The sequence below is a fragment of the Primulina tabacum genome, chromosome 18, assembly GCF_025594145.1.
Source record: "Primulina tabacum isolate GXHZ01 chromosome 18, ASM2559414v2, whole genome shotgun sequence".
NCBI classification, from domain to species: Eukaryota; Viridiplantae; Streptophyta; class Magnoliopsida; order Lamiales; family Gesneriaceae; genus Primulina; species Primulina tabacum.
In genome coordinates, this window is record NC_134567.1 from 2322071 (window position 1) to 2347067 (window position 24997).

The window sequence follows — 24997 nt, forward strand, 5'->3', positions numbered from 1 at the left end:
CTTATTGTTCACTTGGGGGAGTCCGGTGAAAGCCAAGTGTCTTGGCTTTCACTTTGGCAATGAGCAAAACAAGAATTTATAAACATCCCTCCTCTCGTTGAGTTGGTAAAGAAATATTTCAAAGCTTCGAGCATATATTTCCTGAAACCTGACAGAACGCATGATTTTGAAGTGCAGTACCAACTTCCAAGAAGTCCACACCATATATTATAACTTTTTTATTATTTTGAGTGGCAAATTGTAATTTCAGAAATCATATATCAAGTTTGGAGATCTTTTGTTCTATAAGCAAATCTGTTTCGTTTACTACACGTGTGGTCCACAATGAGCTTTTGGGTGGTCAACATTGGCGAAGTATAACCGAGGAACATTTGACACACTATTTTCAAGGGGAAAAAAAGATAAAAACCTTGTAGAGTATCTATCTGGACTGCATTGCAAGCAGCAGGATTAAACTTGCAGTGATACCAATGCCCATGAGGATCAGCTGCAGGAGGCACCAAACCATGATGAAACTGCAAATACAGAGATCTATGTCTTATTTACTGTCTCGAAAGAAGCTTAGGATCATGTAAAAGTTTCAACGGTTAATAAAAATTTCTTACTTGGTATATATCATATGCTGAATTCAAAATGAAAAATGGTGTTCTAATGTAAGGTAATGTGTACTGTGGGAAGAAGCACTGTATGGAAAACAAACAAATTAGAGAGGAACATGCTGACATTGCTTTATCCTACAGATGGTTGGGGAAATAATGGAAGGAAAACATACAAGTTCAGGATAAAGTGAAGTAGTGCAATTTTTATCCAGAATTCTTCTGGCACCCTGTCAAGTAATTTGAACTCTGATTAGTACAATTATGAATCTAGATGCAAGTTCGCAAGAGATATCCCTGTTGCTAGTTGCAATCCCAATTTAACATCCAGCATAATCTTCTACGGTCAAGAGAATCGAAATCAAGGTTACAGAGTGACCACATTGAAATAAGACATATTGATGATAACAGGAACTGCAAGCTGGTCGGCTGTTTTCTTGTTAACGCACTTAAATTGAAGATAGGGGTACACTTGAATTATCAAGCATTCATATCAAGAATTCAAAGATGTTGGGCATACCTGCAGAGAAACAAGGTCTTTGAAAAAATATCTCATTGTGTGATTCAGACTAACATCCCTTCTGCATGGGGTTCCAAAAGTCCACATAGATACACATGGAATGGTCAACTTACAGAATACTATTTCAAATTATTGTTTTAGGGAGAAGAAACTTACGCATCAAGGAAAAATCCAGCATCACTCAAACATTTTACACTCGCATTCTTTGTCAAATAACTTGTGAAATTGTCACAGTGGAGAAACGACGCCAAACCTCCAGCGGAGCAACCCGAAAGCAAAGCCTGGCGTAAGAAAATATTACAATTATTGTACTATGAAGAAAATGCTGATGGACATATAATCAGGCGAACTCTAAAGCTCATTTTTACAGAATTTTTTCCACATTAACTTGATGTGAAGTTTCGAGGTCTTGTTAAGATGCTTCCAAAAATACATGCAGAATTCACGGAATTGGAACAAAAGATGCAGATATGAAATATTATTGTGTCCAATAATAACATCCAATTGTGCATCATTGGACACATAGAAGTAGATAAATCACAAGACACTCAGCTGCTGATATTTTGTTTTCCCACTTTCATTGGCATGCATCAGATTAATCCCATCATATCAAGCAACAAAATGTGTGACACCTAAGCTAGATCGGTGTTCATACAGCGTTCAAAATGTACAACATTGGACAAAATCGAATAACTATCAAACAAGATACCTTCTTAACTTGGGCCAAGCCTTTGGGAAGAAGATCAAGAATTATTGATTCCCAAATTCTCTGCCCTCTGAAATAAAGCAATGACGTCTGGGGTTCATTTCACAAAGCAAGTTTCCAAGTCAAAGGTAAGCAAAGCTTAGTCACAAATATATTAGAAGGAGAAATGGGAGTCCGGTGAGAACTTTTGGATCACAACATGTGTGAAATTGCATCTTATGAAAGAAATTAACTGAACAAATAAAAGTAAAGGGATAAATCTTCGGGAGATATTACATGTCATGCTCTTTTCTTGCAAAAGTACGGTTGGAAATCTATTTGATAAATCGGATGAAGACTTAGTGAATGACGCTCCATACAAATTTTAAACCTAAAAATGTATGATCAACTCATGAATGTATAGTTTCATCCTATGCAAGAAAAAGGTCAAACATTCAGTAAAACAACCAGAATTGATCAAACTCAAAGCCATCAAATGTTCGCCTAGATCGATAATGATATTTATAAGAGGGAATGTTGCTTCAAGTTTAACCAAATAAATCTGGCTATGGACTCACTCCATTATCGAATTTAGCATCACCAGAAAAGGAGGCACCATCACAGTATCTGAGCTTTACTCGATTCCAGTTGTAAAAATCTGCACAATCCGGATAATAAGATGAAAACAGCTTAAAGATAATTCATTCCTAAAATACACAAAATAATTAACTGTATAAATTTATTCCTCAACATTTATTTAGCTTCGCTAATACAATTCTACAGAAGATTACATACAAAGTGGCCATAGATAGTACGAGTTAAAAAATTTGTAATTTATTGTAATATATACAATTAGATGGCAGGACTTATAGGGTAGCATTTATTTGAACTAGTAAACTTGGCACGCCAACGAATTTTTGTCTGAAATAGAGTCATGTTAAATATAATATTTTTTATTCAAAGTTAATATTTGAGTTTTTCTTTTGTTATGTTTCTTGTTTTTAAAAAAATAATAATGATATTACTACGAGGACGAGTATTTTGCGGGAAAAAATGGTGTACCTTTAACCAAAAACAGTTGGCATGGGAATCTCAAAATTTATGCATATTAAAAAAATTTGTGTTAAATAATTTTTATAATAGTCAGTGAAATTTTATTTTTTCTTAAAGGTATTATAGAAAATTCTTGATCTCATTGACATTAAGATAATTTCTCAAATATTTAAACTCACTAAGGGATCTCAAGGCCATTTTTTCGTTTTTCTTATCAAATTTTCAGAAATACAAAAAAAATTTCTATTTTTTCCAGATATAATCTTCTACCATTTCAAAAAAACATAAAAGGTAAATGGCTGAAGGCTTATAGCTCATCTAGCACAAAAAGTTTCAAGTTTGGAACAATATATCGAGTTCGAAATTCATTTTTAACAAATATCTATCCCAACTAAAAAAAAGTTCAAATGCATTTGGTACCGAGTCTAAACAAATGAGTGTTATCTGTTAAATATATCACACCAGTGAGTCTTTGCTACTACATTTAACAAATGAGTGTTATCTGTTAAATATATCGCACCAATGCGAAGCCCTTCGAGCACAGGGGAAGATCAAAAGATGACAAGAAATCATCCATGAGAAAGCACGAAGCCCTTGTAGCTGAAGAGAACAAATCAAAATGGGCAGAAACTGATAGGGAATAATCAGAAACTGAGAGTTCAAGCAGCTCCAGTGATGAAGAAGAGGTGAAATGCCTTATGGTTGATGATGCTGAACTGGAATCTAGCAGCGAGCAGGTATTTGACTTTAGCTCTATTGACTTTACACGAGAAGAACTAATTTCTACATTGCACGATTGCACGATATGGTAAATGAGTACAGTAAGCTTGCTCTCACTGTTGAAGAAGCTAAGGCTAAGCAAACTGATCCTACAAATGACAAAATTGATTGCTCACAATCAGTTGAGCGTTCAAATATCAAAGAGGAGATTGCTAAGTTAATAGCAGAAAAGAATAAAAGTCAATCTTTGATTCGGCAGTTGAAGTCTAAGAACTCTAGACTGACTGACGTGATTCAAGTTTGGAATAAGTCATCAGTCACGTTACTGAAATGCAAGTTCACATAAACCAGTTAGGGAAAAAAATGGTTTAGAACTTAACAGCCAAGACGAACCCTCAACAAGCGGTACTAAGCCAAAACTGAATATGTGCAAAGGAAAATACATTCACTTTGTTAAATCAGTTATGGTACATATACAACCTGAGCACAGTAAGCCGGTTGAACAGCCGATTGAAACCAGGAACAAAGCTAAAAGGTATGGGATTGAATATATTCCCAAGAGTTCAACTGATTCAGGCAGCTGGTCACCTAAAAGGTCCAATTTCACAAACAGAACTCAGTAAATGGCTATTACAGTTATTATCATAATTGCAAGCATGTTCAAAAACGATATCGGATGAACAACAAGGTTAACAGGCTAAAACACATGTTGTATCATCTGTACACAACACACCTAACACAAACAAACTAGGTAAAGTTATCTAGAACACAACAACTGGTAGGTCAGTTCGACTTATCCAAGTTTGAGTTCCTAAAGGACTAATTAGTTCATGATTCAAATAGATTTGGGCACCAAAATTTATTTATTATTTGTGATTGCAGGTTACAGGAAAACTGACCAGAAACTCAGTACGGTACTTGGACAGTGGATGTTCGAGACATATGACTAGAGATACAGAATTAATATCTCAACCGGTCAAATACTCAGGTCCCAAAATCAGTTTTGGAGAGGCCTCTCAAGGTACAATTGTGGATAAGGGTAAGCTTATTCATAGTAATATTATTATTGACGATGTCTTATTTGTTGATAATTTGAAATATAATTTAATTAGCACCAGTCAATTGTGTGACTATAATCACTCAGTTGAATTCAGTAAACATACATGCACTGTTAAAAATACAACTGGTGATATCATAATGACAAGAACTAGATGTGGTAACACATATAAAGTAAGTTGGAACAATCAATCCAATGAACCAGTTTGTTTTGTCGCTTTAACTCAATCTAATAACTGGTTATGGCATAGAAGGTTGAACCACCTTAATTTCAAAGTCGTTGCACAACTAAGTAAACACGAACTGGTAAATGGTCTGCCAAAGTTTGAGTTTTCAAAAGATAAAATTTGTTCAGCTTGGGAAGCAAGTGAGATCATCTTTAAAAAACAAAGTAAATCTTCTATCTGATGCTTAGAACTGATACATATGGACTTGTTTGGTCCAATGTCAGTCATGAGCTTACGGGAATGAGATACACTTTAGTGATTGTTAATGACTTCTCAAGATTTACTTGGGTAATTTTTCTATAATCTAAAGATCAAACTGCTTCACAACTGATAAAACTTTTCAAAAGATTTTAAAATGAGAAATCAGTAGGGATTAACAGAATAAGATCCGATCGCGGAACTGAATTTGTCAATCAAACTCTATCTCAGTTTCTTGAAAATTTAGAAATCAGCCATGAGTTCTCAGCTGGAAGAACACCACAACAAAATGGTATAGCTAAACGCAGAAATCGGATTCTTAAGGAGGCATCTAGAATTATGCTTGATGATTATGAGATTTCTCAAAGGTTTTGGGTAGAAGCAGTTAACAAAGCGTGTTACACTCAGAACAGATCGATGATTAATAAGAATAATTCAAAGACACCCTATGAGATCTGGCATGGTAAGAAAAATCTTTTTTCATACTTCAAAATATTTAGGTACAAGTGCTTCATTGACAATAATGGTAAGAATAATTTAACTGCTTTCGATAGTAAATCAGATGAAGGATTATTTCTTGGTTATTCGCCAGTTAGTAAAGCTTATAGAATATTTAATAAGCGTACTCTTAATGTTGAAGAATCAATACACGTTTTTTATGAAACTATACTAACTGATAAGCCAATTGATCCAGTTGAGCTGACTAATCACTTAACAGATATCAGTTTGGAGGATGACAGTGAAGATGAAGATCATGATGTCAAAAACTTCCTTCAAACACCAGAACCCGATGTGGTAGAACAACCAGTTGAATAGGACGCATTTCCTAATGATCAGTTTGGAATACGCCAATAACATATTCAAACACAACTGAAGTCATTTCAACTGAAGCAGAAAAAACCGGTCAGTACAAACTGAACCAGTAACGCAAATAAGTTTAACATATTCAAACAACAGATGGTGCAAAGATCATCCTCATAGTTTGATAATAGGCATCTAATCCGGTAAATACTAGAAATCAAATGCTTAATTTATTTATACACTCTGCCTTTAAATCTCAATTAGAACCAAAGAAAACTGATAAAGCTCTAGATGATCCCAGCTGGGTAATTGCTATGCAAGAATAGTTAAATCAGTTTACCCATAACAATGTCTGAACTTTAGTTCCAAGACCACTTTCAAAGTATATTATAGGTACAAAATAGGTGTATAGAAACAAACTGAACGAAGATGGTTTAGTTGTGCGCAACAAAACAAGGCTAGCCAAACAAGACTATAGGTAAGAAGAAGGAATAGACTATGATGAAACGGATGCTCCAGTAGCTCGAGTGTTAGCAATCAGAATATTCTTTGCACGTGCATCCTTCAAGAACTTCAAAGTATAAGAAATGGATGTGAAATGTGTGTTCCTAAACGGTCAGTTACAAGAAGAGGTTTACGTAGAACAACCACCAGGGTTTTGTAAATCATCTATTCCCTGACCATGTTTTCATTTAAACAAAGCACTTTATGGTCTTAAACAAGCTCCCAGAGCCTAGTATGAGACCTTATCAAAATTTCTAACTGATCATGATTTCATTATGGGAACAGTTGACAAGACACTGTTCAAATTCTCAAAGAAATATCACACTTGTTCAAATCTATGTTGATGACATTATTTTTGGGTCAACTAACCCCAAATTATGCGAAAATTTTGCTAAATTAATACAGGAGAAATTTGAGATTAGTATGATGGGTGAACTGACATTCTTTCTCGGTCTGCAGGTGAAGCAACTGGAAACTGGTATCTATATGCAATCATACTAAATATACAAAAGAACTGATCAAGAAATTTGACATGAAAACATGTTATCAGTTGAGAAGTCACTCTACAGAGGTTTAATAGGTTCATTATTACCTAACTGTTAGCCGTCCTTATATTATTTTTTATGTATGTTTATTTGCTAGATTTCAAGCTAATTCTAAACAATCGCATTTCTTAGCTGCTAAACACATATTGAAATATCTGAAAGACACACAAAATATGGGTCTATGGTATGCTAAAGATTCTTCTTTCAATTTAGTTGGATATTCAGATGCATATTATGCAGGATATAATAAAAATAATTTTTCTGAAAATTCCCCGGTCTCCGTTCCTCGATCGAGCGCGAAATGCATCTAGAAATCCTAATGCGTGAACTTTTAAAATAATCATGAAATGAATTCTATCATGCAATAATTATGCATTAAATGCATAAAAATAAATAAACACACTTTTAAATAAAACCCTAGATTGCATGCATTCAGGTTACGCAAATTAAATTTCCTAAACCTTACACCTGTATCCACTAAGTTAACTCCCAGTGCCAGGCGAAGATATCATCTATGCTCTTGGTATTGGCCCTAGGCTGTGGTTCGGGTCTTTGGGGCTTAGAGTGTGTATTCTCTTACCCCAAGCAGTGGTCTGACAAAAGGAGATACAAGTTAGCGTTAGAATATCACAAAAGGGCATTTCATAAACTATAATTGAGGCTAAATTGTAACCTGCATAACCCGTGGGCCATGGATTATTCAACCAAGGAATCCGAGCTGATTGGAAGATCTCTATGCCCAGTGGAGGAGACTAAATTTTGGACCAAACCCAAAGCCTCGGGCCCGTTGGTTTTGGCCAAAGAGGAATTATGCAGGCGGTGGGGGTGGCCGCCCCCTCTAGAATCACAAGCTCGGCGTGGAAGAAGCCTTGCACATTTTTCCTTTGTCCTTGGAAGGGACGGACAGCAGGGGACACTTCTGGCTCAAATATTGTGGGCAAGAGCCTGACCCCTCCTTCTTGAAGAACATTTACTTGGGAGGCTAGGGAGGGGTGGGCTCGGCCGCATCATCATAAGTAGAGGGCTCGGCCCTCTTCCTCTTCAACTTGGTCATTTCAGCCTTAGTCATGCGATCATCTACATACAAAGGTAAGTGTGCGGAAAAAAAAGAGAATCAAAAAAAAGATCAGAAGACCAAGTCCTTGTCACAGTGCTTTGGCTTGGTGGACTTAACACAAAATTACCTATTGTGCCACACCTTGTGAGAGTTCGGTTTCCTTTTCAAGAATTTATACTCGGGGTGTATAGATAGGTAGAAACAACTCGGGACGGTCTTATTTATCTGAATAAACTTAAGAAGGTTCCCAATACTCATGGGAACCTGGAAAATTCATAATAAAACTCTCAAGGCTAAAAGAGTTATGATTTTTACTAGCTCAGACATATTTGAAAGTATTTACAATTGGTTTGGATAATTTTGGCACGGGAAACCTAAGACCCATTTCTACTTGGTCTATATAAAAAGTGTGGAATCTCTCGGAGGATTAATGAGATCGGTTTGTCCGACCAGGCATGAGTATTTTATATTTACTGGGCATTCTCAACCCCTCTCTAATATATGGTCCTAAGTTAAGATCTAAGTGGGAAACCAATACCTCATACCAGGTCGGTCTTCTTCCCTCAATCGGACTTCATTGGCTTTCAATTGCCTAATTCTTTTTTATTTTTACGCTCGGGTCTCAGGGTGATAGGGTTCAGGACGGGACTCTCCTCCCAACTCTCCTCGGGGCTCTCCTCCCTACTCTCCTCTCTATTTGCCTCTAAGGGTTCAGAAGGGCCATGCTCGGTTGTAGAGGATCCGAGCTCATCTACTTGAGACAAAGGACCATCTAAATAGTCCTGTAACTCTTGTACAGCAGACTCGTCAATGGAAGACATTCTAAAACTTAGACATAATAAAAATGAATAAACTTACTGAGGGGTCGGATGATAAGTGGTCAGGAGTAAGGTATGATGGTCATGAAAGCTCTCTAAATTTCAACAGAGTAACGGCTTAGAGAAAATAACGGTTAAAATAAGGGATGAAAGTCTTCTATTTATACTTGGGGAGTTTCATTTCAGCCGTCCGATCAACATGAAGTCAAGTGTCCGGATTTTCTAGGGCAAATGTACGGTCTCCTCAGGAGCCGAGCTGTCAGAGTATCTAGGCCGTCCATTTATGTTTCACCAAGATCAACATCTATACCATTTGTTATGTCACGTAGGATCAAAAAAACACACAACAAAAACATAAGACAGGAAGAGAATGGCAAAACTTCATACTTCTTTTAGTTAAAGGAGGGAGGTACTATTGATGACCCCTAAAATTGACACATTTGGACGGATCCAAACTCATCTCAAAATTGGCCATAGCCTTTTAAGACACATGACTCATTATTGTCAAGGGCCCGGCTACCAAGCTCAACCATATAGTAAAGTGTCCCAGGAGTCCGAGCTCATGAATATCTAATGAGGTCGATCTCCTCAACACTATTTACTAGAGGCTTGAGCCCACTAACGTGGTCGGGGAGTCTGAGCTCTAATGCAGTTAGAGAATATGGAAACATCTTCGTCGATAAATGGGAAACTCTGATAAATTCGATATTCGTTCAAATCTCGTCGAGATAAGGCAAGAGTCCTGATCGCCATCGAGAATCCTAGATGTTATGGAACTTATGGTAGTTGAGTCCTGCCACATGATGTTTTTTATATCAAGTAGAGTTCTATGTTTACAAGAATTCTACTCATAAAAGGTAACTAACGTCCCTGCATCTATAAATACAAGATATTTGCTAAGATTTTATTCACTCGCGTTATCTTGCGCACTTAGCACTACTATATCTCACTCTTATGTTTACTCTTCGGACTTACTTAAGCAGCGGATGAGACACGCTGGAAAACTCTTCAGTCTTTTGCGCCCACTAACCCTATTTATGTCTCTGCAAAACCCAGAACACCGACTCCATTTACTCAAATGTAAAGATTTGAAGACTCGCACTTCAAATCGAACCCAAAATATATCATAATCGTTTAATTATTGTTATCATTATTATTTGATCCCTCTTCTCTTCAATTGGGAGTCGGTGCTCCCACCAACGGCAATGGCTTCGGAGTCACATTGAAGGTTGAAACATGGATGGCTGGCAAGAATTAATTAGCAAAGAAAACAAATATCTGGCAATTCAGTAAAAGAAGACAGAGCAAAGCAGCTGTAGTTTAATATCCGACAGCAGCAGAAGAAGACCTTACGGTTGTAGTGATCTCCTTGCTTTCCTCTAGTTAATAAATACGGCCTGGCTGGATTTTACCCAGCACTTTTATAACCGAGTCAAACGGTAAGAATTGAAATCCAAACCATTTCTTATATCAATAAATATATTTAAGAGGATTATTTTTCATAATAAAATAAACCCGAATTGCTGTAGAACTAGGGGTTTTTTTAAAATTTAATTATAAAAAAATAAATTCAAAAATAAAGTAGATGGTGAGATTTTGTAAAATTAAGACAAAACGCCACCATCAATGATGGACGCTGTTGCACGTCCAAGCTACCATGTGCAGCTACATTTTTTTATTTCTTATTATTATTATTATTATTAATTGAATTTAGACACATGTCTTATTGGTAAAATAAGAATAAATACATGTAAAAATGAGAGTTGAAGCTCAAGTTCAATAATTTTGAAAATAGATTGCTTTAAATAGTGGTTAAATCAACCAATTTTTTTAAAAAAATTCTTTATTTGTAAATATTAGTTAATTTATCTTAAAAACTGAATTTTTTGGTTTAAAAAAAATATTTATTTATTTAAATATGTGTTAGTTTAATTTTCGAACAAAATATATATAGATATGCATCCATTTGTTTATTATTTTATAATTACTAGTAATATATTAATAAAAAAATAGTAATAATAGTTGGGAAATGAAAATTCGTGATTTTTCGTATGCAAAATTTTTGAATTTGTATTCTTTTTATTTATCTAAACAAAATCTTTTATTTATTTAAATATATTTTGATTTAGTTTCAAAAAAATAAAAAAAGTTGTATATGTTTGTCGATCTACTTATTTTTTATTTTTTAAAATTAATGAATTTGAGCAGATCAATGATTTATAAAAATCATTATTTTAAAAATATTAAGAAATTTATCTTTCGAAAATTTTGCACAGATTCAAAATTTGTGCAACGAAAAAATTAATTTATCTTTCAATTTAGTTCACATACAAAAAATTAAAGTTGGAGCTCAAATACATTAATTTTTAAAAATAAAAAATAAGTTGATCGACACACATACACAACTTCTTCTTTTTAAAAAAATAAATCAATGAATATTAAATGAATAAAAAGATTTTGTTCAAAAAAATAAAAAATGTACGAATTAAAAAATTTTGCGTACAAAAATTCAAAAAATTTCATATTCCAACTATTATTATTATTTTTTTATTAAACATATTCATAGTAATAACAAATAAAAAATAAGTTGATGAATACACATATACATTTTTTCCAAAAACTAAAAAAATACATTTTTATAAATAATTTTTTTAAAACAAAAAAAGTTCAATTTATAAAAATATAAATTAATTAACATTTTACAAATAAAATTTTAAAAAAATTGGTTGACTGACTCAACATTTAAAGTAATATAATTTTCAATTATTGATCTTGAGTTCGGACTCTATTTTTTATTATATATTTTACCTATTTAACTATAAAATATGTGTTCACTCAATTAAATAATAATAATTTAAGGAAAAAAAACAACATCCGGCGTTTTGCCTTAATTTTGCAAAACCTCATCATATACCTTGTTTTTTAAATTGATTTTTTAAAAAAAAAAAAAACCATGGAACTAGAATCAAAATTATAAATTAGTTTTAATATTTCGAAATATGCCTAGACACCTTAATTTATATAATTAAACTGTAAGGCCCGAGATGTTATCATTTTAATTCGATATTATTTAATTTATGAATTTTGGAATTATGAATTAGGTTCCACGGTTTTTGTAATTAATTAGGATTGAAATTGAATTAAAAAAAGTTGTGATGACCAAATTGCAAATAGTGAAGATTTCAGATGCTAAAGTGCAATTAATGGGATTGAGTATGACACTTGTCTTCACCATGAATTTGATATATAAATAAGTTTCATTTCTTTGGGACTTTCAGAAGGAAAACCGAGAGTTGACATTACAATTTCCCTCAAGCTTCAATTTACACTAGATTGTGATTTTATGCAATCCAGTTACCAGGATTTGAATTCGAACACAGTTCTGTGATCCTCTCTTCAAGAGCTACTCAAGGATGTAAGTTTCATCGATTTCTGACGTGTTTCGAAATTCATGTATTGGAGGAATTATGATTTGATCTTTATTATGTGTTCTGGATATACTGATCAATAGATAATCGAAATCATATCAAAGAACAGACTGTTTATGAAATTATTATGATTTTTCAGAGTATATTGATTGAGATATACAGATTTGGATTATTGAGTGATTCTGGATTGTATCGGATATTGGTTATGATTTGTAATTGATATCTGTTGATATTGTATTGACGGGGATATCGGGATTGTGCCGTTATGCTGTTAATTTTGAATTAGATTCAGATTGATCGGATTTAATATTGAATTGGGAATGGAATGTTGATATTACTATTCTCGATATGTCATTTCAGATTGACAGAGACAGTCTTGAATTCAGAATTTCCAATTCTTCAGACCGAGACTACGAACGAAAGATATAAGTCGATGTTAACCGGGAGATTAACTTGAGTTAGATTGGACTCTAGTTTCCCCAAAACCACATATTTTATTTTATTGCAATTGTTTGACATTGATATGATTAATCTATTGATTTATAGAAAGTAGAGAATAGCAGATAGCTATTGAGCGAGAGTCATTGACAGAAGGGCCAAACAGTGATAGAGTGGTCATTGGCCCATTGCACATTGTCATAAGATAGCTTTGGCGGATATGCCAAGTCTGTGGCGGATATGCCAAGACACTGGATTATTAACTTATAACGATATTGCTTACGGGCGGATCGACTCCTATCGCTGAGATTCGATATATGTGTTAATGTCCAGGAACTGGGATCCCTAGATTAGAGATGAGTCGAGTCGGAGATGACGAGTTAGAGAGTTTTATCTATATTCACTAATGTGTCATAAATTATGATTCATGTTCTTAATACATGGTTTATGCTTTTGTATATGATTTTATGCATCGCATGTATACATTGCTTATACTGGGATTTTATTCTCACCGGAGTTATCCGGCTGTTGTCGTGTTTGTATGTGTGCATGGCAACAGGTGGGACAGGATCAGGGTCGAGGAGATGATGAGAGATCGTGATTAGAGTGGAGACTACGGACTTTGACGTTGCTGTAGATAGGATTCAGCACTTAACATTTAGTTGTTGAACCTTAGTTTGAGTTTGATGTTTGTTGTACAAGACTCGTACTTTTATACTGATATGTATATTAGATTGAATTACATTACGTTCCGCAATTTTAAAAAAAAATTAGATCCAGATTAATTAATTGATCCATTTATCCCAATGACGATTAATAAGATGATTAGCGTTCGGGTCCCCACAACAGGTGGTATCAGAGCTATAGATCCTTTAGATTGAGATAGGAGCTAGTGAGCGGGGTAGATTGAGTTTTCTTCCTTGCTTTTACATGCTAGCAATCTATTATGTTCTACTACTTTATAATGCATGTTTATCTGTTTATCTGACTTGATTTGGGAACATGTGTTATTGAGAATGAATCAGAACCGATTCTTGATCAGCAGTAAGACGATCGGAGGAGGACTGAAACAGATTTGTTGTATTTGGTTGCTAACCCTTTTGGTAATCAGATATGCCTCCTCGAATAGTACCGGAACAGGGTAGCACTTCGAATCCTCCAATGGATGTGACAGCAACACCGATGGAGACATTGTTGAAGAGATTTCAGTCATTCCATCCACCGATTCTGAAGGGTACTGAGACTTCAGTTGATTGCGAGAGTTGGTTAGACGACATTGAGATGTTGTTTGAGTCCTTGGATTACACTGATGAGCGGAGAGTGAAATTGATTGGTCACCAGTTGCATGATGTTGCAAAGAACTGGTGGATTACAACAAAGCGGGCCTTGGAGCATCGAGGTACGGTTATCACCTGGAATGTATTTAAAACTGAGTTTTATCAGAGATTCTTTCCAGTGTCTTACAGGAAGAATAAGGGAGCAGAGTTTGCAAACTTGAGACAAGGTCAACTGAACATCGAGGAATATGTGGCCAAGTTCTCTACACTGCTATGATTTGCTCCACATGTGGCCGAGAATGACGAAGCCGTTGCTGATCAGTTCATTAATGGCCTGAATCCGGAAATCTTTAACTTGGTGAATACTGGGAGTCCAAATAATTTTACTGATGCTTTGAATAGAGCCAAGGGAGCCGAAGCCGGTCTGATGAGACAGAGAGGAGCTTCGTTTGTGCCTCCAGCACCGAGACCACAGCAACCACCTCCCCGATTTGAGAGTGGCAGCAGTAGTGGTGGAAAGAAAGAATTCTTGAAAGCTAAAGGGAAACAGTTCAAGAGATCTTTAAACGGTTCATCCAGTTCTAGTGGCTCGAGACAGACCGGTCAGGGCCAGAGTTATACAGGACCTTATTGCAGCACTTGTGGAGGGAAGCATTCCACAGAGCAGTGCCGAGGAGTGTTTGGCACTTGCCGTATTTGTAGACAGCAGGGACATTTTGCTCGAGTTTGTCCCCATAGAGATTTTCAGATATCACAGGGTGCCGAATCATCTAGATCAACGGCACAGATTGATAGACGATCGACTGCTGTTCATTCGTTCCAGCCAGCACCATCTCAGTCACAGCAGAGGCCAGGAGGTAGCCAGACAGTGAGCCAACCTCCTAGACAGCAGGCCTAGAGTATTTGCTTTGACAGAGGAGCAGGCTCAGGACGCACCAGACGATGTTGTGGCAGGTAACTGTGTTATTTCTGGTTATCCTGCATATGTATTGATAGATACTGGTGCATCGCATACATTTATATCTGAGCGATTTGCATTGATTCATGCATTGCCTATTGAGTCATTATCTGCGGTAGTGTCTGTCTCTTCTCCGTTGGGGACAGGTTTGATGTCAGTGAAATCTGTTAAATCTTGTATACTGCAGTATGATGGACATGAGAATCGAGTTAGGTTGTATTGTACTTGAGTTATCTGATTTTGACTGTATTATCGATATCTATATGTTGACCAAGTACAGAGCTACTGTTGATTGTTTCCACAAGATTGTGAGATTCAGACCTGAAATGGCTGATGAGTGGAAGTTTTACGGTAAGGGTTCTCGAGCCAGAATTCCTTTGATATCTGCTATAAATATGACTCGATTATTGCAGAAAGGAGCGAATGGATTACTTGTCTATTCAGTGGATTTACTGAAATCGAGTCCATCATTGGCGGATTTGCCAGTGGTATGTGAGTTTGCTGATGTCTTTCCAGATGAAATTTCTGGATTGCCTCCGATTCGAGAGATAGACTTCAGCATTGAGTTGATGCCAGGTACAGTTCCGATTTCTAGAGCTCCGTACAGAATGGCACCGATAGAATTGAAAGAATTGAAAGAACAGTTGGGGGATTTACTAGCCAAGGGGTATATCAGACCGAGCGTGTCTCCTTGGGGTGCTCCAGTATTGTTTGTTCGAAAGAAAGACGGTTCTATGAGACTCTGTATCGACTACCGGCAACTGAACAAAGCAACGGTAAAGAATAAATATCCCTTGCCTCGTATTGATGATTTATTTGATCAGTTGCAGGGTTCTTCTGTATATTCCAAGATCGATCTGAGATCTGGATATCATCAGCTGAGAGTCAGGGATTCTGATGTCTCGAAGACAGCATTTAGAACCAGGTATGGACACTATGAATTTATTGTCATGCCATTTGGTTTGACTAATGCTCCAGCTGTATTTATGGGTCTGATGAACTGTATATTCCAGAGGTATCTTGATGATTTTGTTATTATATTCATTGATGATATCTTGATTTATTCGAAGAATATGATGGATCATGCCGAGCATTTGAGAACTGTATTGAAAATTCTGAGGGCTGAGAAACTGTATGCTAAACTGTCGAAATGCGAGTTTTGGTTGAGACATGTTGTATTCTTGGGTCATATTATATCCGGAGACTGGTATTTCTGTTGATCCTAGCAAGGTTGAGGCTGTGATCAGTTGGTCGAGACCGACTTCAGTACCCGAGATTCGCATTTTTATGGGTTTAGCAGGTTATTATCGTCAATTTATTAAAGATTTCTCGAGTATTGGCAAGCCTATTACTCAGTTGACTCAGAAGAATGCTCTGTTTGTATGGTCTGAAGACTGTGAGTCCAGTTTTCTTGAGCTGAAGAAAAGACTGACCAGTGCACCGATATTGACTATTCCATCAGGTACTGGTGATTTTGTGGTTTATTGTGATGCATCTCACCGAGGATTGGGTTGTATTCTGATGCAGCGAGAGCATGTTATTGCTTATGCCTCGAGACAGCTGAAGCCACATGAGACTCGTTACCCAATTCATGATCTTGAATTGGCTGCCATTGTATTTGCTTTGAAGATATGGCGACACTACCTTTACTGGTGAGAAGTTTGAAATTTATTCTGATCACAAGAGCTTGAAATATCTCTTTTCACAGTCAGAGTTGAATATGAGCAGCGAAGATAGCTTGATTTGCTTAAAGGCTTCGATTGTGAAATCAAGTACTATCAGGGGAAATCTAATGCAGCAGCAGATGCACTGAGTTGAAAGGTATGTTCTTTATCCTTATCGACGATTGGTGTTTCGAATTTGATAGAAGATTGCTGTTTGTCTGGATTGGTATTTCAGACAGATTATAGACCGATGAGATTATATGTTGTTCAAGCCGAACCAGAGCTGGTTTTGAGAATCAAAGAAGCACAGAAAGTTGATCAGAATGTTCAGAATTCGATTTCGAATGGTCAGAGCAGGGCATCGATCAGAGTATCAGGTACGGGATAGTGTACTGTATGTGAATAATCGTCTTGTTGTGCCGAATGTTTCCGATTTGAAATGACAGATCGTGTCAGAAGCGCATAGCAGTCGATTCAGCATTCATCCTGGTGGCAGGAAGATGTACAATGATTTGAAAAGACAGTTTTGGTGGAAACAGATGAAAGCTAATATTGCTGAGTTTGTATCAAAATGTCTGAATTGCCAACAGGTGAAAGCCGAGAGAAAGAAACCAGGAGGTCTACTGCACAGTTTATCTATTCCTGAATGGAAATGGGATCACATTTCCATGGATTTTGTGACGCAGTTACCACGTTCCTCCAGAGGTTGTGATGCGATTTGGGTTGTGATTGACAGATTGACCAAATCTGCATGTTTTATTCCATACAAGATGACGTATAGACATGACCAGATGGCCCGATATTTATGTCAGAGAAGTAGTCAGATTGCATGGAGTGCCGAAGTCGATTGTATCAGACCGTGATCCTCGGTTTACTTCGCACTTCTGGCAGAGTTTACAGCAGGCTTTAGGTACGAAATTACATTTGAGTACTGCGTATCATCCACAGACCGACGGATCAGTCAGAGCGGACTATCCAGACACTGGAAGATATGCTGAGAGCTGTAGTGCTTGATTTTAGCACTAACTGGCAAGATGCATTGCCGCTTTGTGAATTTTCGTACAACAATAGCTATCAGACGAGTATTGAGATGGCTCCTTTTGAGGCGTTGTATGGAAAGAAGTGCATATCCCCTCTATATTGGGATGATATCTCTGAGGTACCTGAGATTGGACCTGATATGATCAGAGATATGACTGAGAAAGTGAAGCTGATACAGAAAAGAATGAAGGCAGCTCAAGACAGGCAGGCCAAATATGCCAACATCAGACGACGACCGTTGGTATTTGAGGCAGGAGACCGAGTATTTCTGAAGATTTCACCTTTCAAGGGAGTTGTCAGATTTGGCAAGAAAGGGAAGTTGTCTCCTCGATACATTGGGCCATATGAGATCCTCGAGAAGATAGGAGATCGTGCCTATCGACTTGCCCTACCGCCTTCTTTATCTGGAATACATGATGTCTTTCATGTATCTATGCTACGGAAATATCTCCCTGATGATTCTCATATTATTCAGCCAGACGAGGCCGAACTTGATGAAAGTCTGAGTTATGTTGAGAAACCTATTCAGATTCTTGATCATAAAGAAAAACTACTCAGAACGAAGATTATTCCTCTTGTGAAAGTCCAGTCGACTCGTTATGGCATTGAGGAAGCTACTTGGGAGACTGAATCAGATATGAGACAGGAATTCCCAGGGTTATTTCACGGATGTGAGTCTTTTATTTTAGCTTCTGTTATATCTTCTTATCTTATGTGATTTGATTGTCTGCGATTTCGAGGACGAAATCATGTCTCAGAGGGGGAGAATTGTAAGGCCCGAGATGTTATCATTTTAATCCGAGATTATTTAATTTATGAATTTTGGAATGATGAATTAAGTTCCACGGTTTTTGTAATTAATTAGGATTGAAATTGAATTAAAAAGAGTTGTGAGGACCAAATTACAAATAGTGAAGATTCTAGGGGCTAAAGTGCAATTAATGGGATTGAGTGGGACACTTGTCTTCACCATGAATTTGATATATAAATAAGTTTCATTTCTTTGGGACTTTCAGAAGGAAAATCGAGAGTTGCCATTACAATTTCCCTCAAGCTTCACTTTACACTAGATTGTGATTTTATGCAATCCGGTTACCGGGATTTGAATCCGAACACAGTTCTGTGATCCTCTTTTCAAGAGCTACTCAAGGATGTAAGTTTCATCGATTTCTGACGTGTTACGAAATTCATGTATTGGAGGAATTATGATTTGATAATTATTATGTGTTCTGGATATACTGATCAATAGATATTCGAAGTCAGATCAAATAACAGACTGTTTGTGAAATTATTATGATTTTTCAGAGTATACTGATTGAGATATACAGATTTGGATTATTGACTGATTCTGGATTGTATCGGATATTGGTTATGATTTGTAATTGATATATGTTGATATTGTATTGACGGAGATATCGGGATTGTGCCGTTATGCTGTTAATTTTGAATTAGATTCAGATTGATCGGATTTAGTATTGAATTGGGAATGAAATGTTGATATTACTATTCTCGATATGTCATTTCAGATTGACAGAGACAGTCTTGAATTCAGAATTTCCAATTCTTCATACCGAGACTACGAACGAAAGGTATAAGTCGATGTTAACCTGGCAGATTAACTTGAGTCAGATTGGACTCTAGTTTCCCTAAAACCACATACTTTATTTTATTGCAATTGTTTGACATTGATATGATTAATCTATTGATTTATAGAAAGTAGAGAATAGCCGATAGCTATTGAGCGAGAGTCATTGACAGAAGGGCCAAACAGTGATAGAGTGGTCATTGGCCCATTGCACATTGTCATAGGATAGCTTTGGCGGATATGCCAAGACACTGAATTATTAACTTATATCGATATTGCTTAGGGGCGGATCGACTCCTATCACTGAGATTCGATATATGTGTTAATGTCCAGGAACTGGGATCCCTAGATTAGAGATGAGTCGAGTCGGAGATGACGAGTTAGAGAGTTTTATCTATATTCACTAATGTGTCATAAATTATGATTCATGTTCTTAATACATGGTTTATGCTTTTGTATATGATTTTATGCATCGCATGTATACATTGCTTATACTGGGATTTTATTCTCACCGGAGTTATCCGGCTGTTGTCGTGTTTGTATGTGTGCATGGCAACAGGTGGGAAATGATCAGGGTCGAGGAGATGATGAGAGATCGTGATTAGAGTGGAGACTACGGACTTTGACGTTGCTGTAGATAGGATTCAGCACTTGACATTTAGTTGTTGAACCTTAGTTTGAGTTTGATGTTTGTTGTACAAGACTTGTACTTTTATACTGATATGTATATTAGATTGAATTACATTACGTTCCGCAATTTAAAAAAAAAATTAGACCCAGATTAATTAATTGATCCATTTATCCCAATGACGATTAAGAAGATGATTAGCGTCCGGATCCCCACATCAACTATTTAGCTTATATTTATTATATTATAACGGGTAAATCCCTTAGAGAAACTATTTTTGGTAATTTTAATAGATGCCTAAATTTACCCTTACCATTTTTCCATCATATTTAATAATTACGATACAAAAAAATAAATCGATCACTCAAAAACTTCGCACATTCTCTTCCCAAAATCCCAATTTTAGTATACTTGTTAAAATATGACAACATTAATCAACCCAACAATTCGAATGCTCAGAGTTTGAAATGATAAAGCATGCATGTGTACCAGGGTTTAACGAGGCATTGTTGCTCAAAATGCCAGAAAAAACCTCGACTTTACTCATGTAACGAGTGGATCCACGCCTAGTTCCGGCTCTCTCCAAGCAAGATTCGATGTCATTGCACCAACCACCACCCTGTATAATTAATTAGTTAATTAATGAGAAAATTGCAACTCTCATCATTCATATTTGTCTTTGTTTTTTATCCTCTATGGTCAAAATTGATTTTTAGTACTGCATCAATTTTTCCATTTTCGATGATTTTAGTTCTTTTAATTTAGGACAAGAGTAGGGGTGAGCATTCAGGTTCGTGTATACGATACCTGACTCGATTGATTTTTACAAGATCACGACATGTAGTTTTTTAAAAAGTCCGGTTTTGGTTAAACCCAAACCCAAATTTATAATTTTGGGTTGGTGTCGGGTTTTTTCCAAATCGAGTATCTGAAAAAAAAATTATTTTAAAATTTTAGTTCCCCAATTTTTATTATTAAATACCCTTTTTAAATTATTTTTTTTAAAAAAACATGGTATTCGATTGAGTATTGATCAGGTTAAATTTATTACCCTGCTATTAATCACATGTTTTTTTGTTGTTTTAATGCGACGGAGGATTTTTTTTTATGCCTAAAATTTCAGGTAGTGAAATTTTTTTGGTCGCGTTCCAGCAGTAAAAATGCTACCTGGTTTTTTTGGTACCCGGCCCATGCCTACTACCCCTACACATGAATATCACATCGACGTCAAGTTAATGTCATATTTAAAAAAAAAAACAAAATTAAAGTATAAATTTTTTTAAATACAATTGAAATTTGATAATATAGAATATGAAAACACAAATCCACAAATTTATGAACCAAATTTACAAAATTTCATTAATTAATCAAACAAAGCCTTAATTTATTGCGAGTCTAGTGACATAATTGAATAAACTACTCAGCATCCCTGCACGGTACGGCACAATCTGTCGGTGCCAAATTCGTATATATAAAGACGGAGGATGTGTGTGTGTCTATATATATATATATATATAAGATTTTCATTCTTCCTAAATAAAAATTGTACTATACATTCTACCGACTATATTTACCGAATGTTGTTTTCTACAATTAGTGAAAAAATGAGTCACTTTATTTCTAAGCATACATCTAAGGAAGATAACACACAATCAAAATTTTTATTTTTATATTATAAGAGAAATTTTCAATCTAATCCTCTTAGTTGTCATGTTTTATTTTTTTGTTCTCTAACTTATAAAAATTGTGTTTTAATCATGTAACTTTACTTTTTGTTGGTTGTTAGTCTTATTTCGTCCGAATGCAATTTCCCAATTATACATCAGCATGTTCGGGTGTAAAATTAACATTATAATGAATTATGACTAAAAACTAACAAAACACAGAATTACAAGATTAGAACACAACTCTGTAACTTAGATGACCAAAAAGATAAACATGATTACTTAGATGACTAAATTGCTATTTCTGTTTTGATATATACATAGGATGTTTGTTTTAACTTGAATTTGAATTCACGACTCTCCCTTGATTGGTGTGGGATAATAAAACAACTAATTTTGAAGATAATAAAAATGTGAACGAAAAAAAGAAAAATAAAGAAGGGTATTAAAAGTTAATAAAATTTTTATTTAATTTTATTTAAAATATTTGAGACATGAAGGCAAGGATAATGACCTAATATCTTAATTATTGTAAGGAATTTGACGATGACAAAAACTTGTGTGAAACGGTCTCACGGATCGTATTTTGTGAGACAGATATTTTATTTGGGTTATCCATGAAAAAATATTATTTTTTTACTAAGAGTATTATTTTTTATTGTGAATATCAGTAAGATTGAAATAAAAATTCGTAATACAGTACACCTTTCACGAAATTGTTTTTATTTACGGAACACTATTCGTCCCCACACCAACACAAAAACACGTAAAAACTATTTGTCCTTGCGTGTATGTTTTGTTCACACACAGAATCTTTCCCCCTTTTACCCCCAAAGACTGAAAAATTACCTCAAATTGCAGCAGCCAGTTACTTCTCCCAGCTCCGATTCCTCTATCCAGATGATACGCCGGTGAACTCCCATCCAAGCAATCTAACAAGAAACATATTCAACACAAGATTATGGGTCAAAATTTTCATTGAGTGAGAGCTAGCGTCGATCGGCAGGATTAACTTCGTAGCCTCCAATCCATTAGTGAGTGGTGAATCAACTACTTACAAGCGCCGAGAGACGATGCGTTACGGACCAAAGTCATGCTCACCAGACGGCGATCGGCACAGTGAATGCTCCGCGGCGCGCACGTCATCGTCGCCAGTAAGATCAATGAAACTACTTTCATCGCATTCGCGTTCATTTCAATTAAATTTTTTTCTCCCTCTCCAGCAGCTATGATTTCACACGCAATTTTAGTGAGATGAAGAGAATTTTGATTCAGGAAACTCCTTGATTTTCCTGCAAATTTGGAAAGCAAAATGGAATTCCTCGAAATTGTTTCGAACCAAATGGCTGTTAATAAAACAAACAATTTTGAGGAATTTCGAAACGAATGGCTGATTAATGGAACAAAACACAATTTTTTTTAAAAAAAATTGTACTGTAATTTAGAATCTGAATGCATGAAAAAGGAAGTCAAATCAGGATTGATGTAGTTGATGAGAGAAAAGGATGAAGAGATTTCTCAAGATTTTGCAGGTTCTTTACAGGAAATGGCTGATGAATGTGTGGGTAACAGAGAAATCTGAAGTTGAGCAAATGAACTAAAAACGCCGGCAACAGAAACACGATTAAGTAATTAGTGAGGGTAAGAGGAACCGGAGGGAGCGAAGGAGCTGGAATTTCAGCCGAATTTAAATAAGAGTGGTGAAACGGTTAGATTGCATAAATGCGCTTTTAGTAATTTTATTTTTTGCCTTGGAAAATTATTATTTTTGAGGTGTGAGGTATTAAACATGGATGTCATCACGGTTAAACTGTATGTAAGCGGGGTCCATGTTGGATGGGCAGCATGATGATGATAGAAAGGGATCCTGTGTTGGACCTGATTGTCCAAACCACATCCATTCAATAATTAGTTAATACTTGTTCTAAAAAATGTACGAAAGTTCAATTTTTTATCAATATATTATCCGGTGTGTGTCGAATAACAGTGATTGTTGGTTTTCATGTCATAAAAAACAAATAATTTAATATTGTATTTATTTATGTATTTTTGGTGAAACCAAAATAAAATTTGGAAAATTATGAGGTATACTTGATGTTACTCTCAATTTAAATTTTGCGTGGAAACCACTCGAACCCTAGCATCATCTAACTAACCATGTGTGGCCGTCTTGCTTATCGTCCAGCCCTCGTTTCCACCTTAAATTGTCCTCGTTTTATTCATAAAACATCCTAGGTTGACATCGTATTCGTTGGAAATCATAACATGTTCATACATGCTTAAAAACTTTCAAAACTTTAAAAATAATCGTCAAAACGTTAGGAAATTTGAACTCAAATATTTTTCATGCAAAAATAATTAAAACATGCATAATATGATTTGAATGTTGCGTAAAAGAGTTTCGAAAACGTGTACTTGCGTTTAAAACGCTCGAATACGTGATCATCGACGAGGAAGGACGAACGGGCAACGAAGAACCATATCTTTCTTCCTTGATAAATTTCGAAAATTGGGTGTGTGCTAGTGTGTGAATTTCGGCTGGTACGTTTTGCTTAGAAGCCTAGGTAACTAATTTATAGATTTTTAACTTGCATGTTAATGAGCTTTGGTTTTGGGCCTCAAGATATGAGAGCAATTGAGCCTACTCAATTTAGTTAAATTGAGCTCAATAACTCTTATTTAATTGATAAGTAAAAGTTTATAAAATTAATTTCCATAAATAATATTTTTGATCTTCTAAAAACTCCTTATTTGTCCAAAATCGGCTTCCCAGGTAAAATAGAGCTCAAATCGTAAAATAATTCGAACTCTACTATTTTTAGAAAAATTATATCATTTTTATTCATATTAAGAAGCCTTGAAAATATTTAGTGAAAAATATTTATTTTTGTCTTGTTCGTCCCCGGTCTCCTTTCTCCAGCCTATTATCGAATATTCGGGTAAAATAATTCAATTTCATGAAATCATGTCATATAATCATTTAATCATGTAATCATACTTTTAATCATATAATATGCATCAAGTAAACGTTTAAAATAAATTAAATAAAACAATTATGCAGTTCAAATAATTTGCATGCATGCGATTTACGTAGGTTGGTTTTTTGGACGTTACACTTCGACCCTTGAATTCCATCTTTATTTAGTGAATAACATAATGTATTCATCCACCAAACAGATGTCATGTAATTCAAGATCATACAGAGCTTTAATATATTTCCTTTTCTTCTACGTGTTTTAACTGTTAAAATAGTCTATCCCTATAAATTGTGTTTTAAATAAAATATTCATTCTCCCAGCTATCCCACTAAATGATTCTATGGCTAGTACCGACTCTTTAGTTACTGCCGAAGTCATGTCCCGAGCGATTTTAACTGATCTCATCAGACTCATTTCTAAAAGTTTAATGAATATTTTTTTGTTGAGATCAAGTGTGCTTGCTACGATTCTCATTGTCAATGTCCAATCATCTACGAGATCTTTTCTATTTTTTAAATCTAGTACATCAAGGTTAAACATAATCCCATAATGATAT

General features: G+C 35.4%; 1 protein-coding gene across 3 annotated transcripts; it reads right to left on the minus strand.

Annotated features, from left to right (window-relative positions):
- On the minus strand, positions 1–23002 carry LOC142532732 (pectin acetylesterase 9). 3 transcript variants are annotated; one of them, XM_075639152.1, is made up of 11 exons: positions 22522–23002; positions 22313–22395; positions 20289–20418; positions 2380–2459; positions 1826–1912; positions 1273–1397; positions 1117–1177; positions 773–826; positions 606–683; positions 410–515; positions 1–141 (listed from the first exon to the last, which is right to left on the minus strand). In XM_075639152.1, the coding sequence occupies exons 1-11, from the start codon at positions 22655–22657 to the stop codon at positions 119–121; spliced, it is 963 nt and encodes a 320-aa protein (XP_075495267.1). In that variant the 5' UTR covers positions 22658–23002; the 3' UTR covers positions 1–118. The 3 variants fall into 3 exon arrangements, with proteins under 3 accessions (XP_075495267.1, XP_075495265.1, XP_075495266.1); XM_075639150.1 differs by having other exon boundaries at positions 1–148; XM_075639151.1 differs by lacking the exon at positions 1826–1912 and having other exon boundaries at positions 1–148.
- Positions 23003–24997: the final 1995 nt, after the last annotated feature.

What these genes read in the sequence shown, in the direction of transcription:
- LOC142532732 (XM_075639150.1), bottom strand. Translation starts at nt 22,657, where the DNA reads ATGAACGCGAATGCGATGAAAGTAGTTTCATTGATCTTACTGGCGACG. An exon ending in CGCATCGTCTCTCGGCGCTT is followed by an intron (nt 22,396 to 22,521) that starts GTAAGTAGTTGA and finishes GTTTCTTGTTAG; the next exon opens with ATTGCTTGGATGGGAGTTCA. An exon ending in GCTGGATTTTTCCTTGATGC is followed by an intron (nt 1,178 to 1,272) that starts GTAAGTTTCTTC and finishes AACCCCATGCAG; the next exon opens with AAGGGATGTTAGTCTGAATC.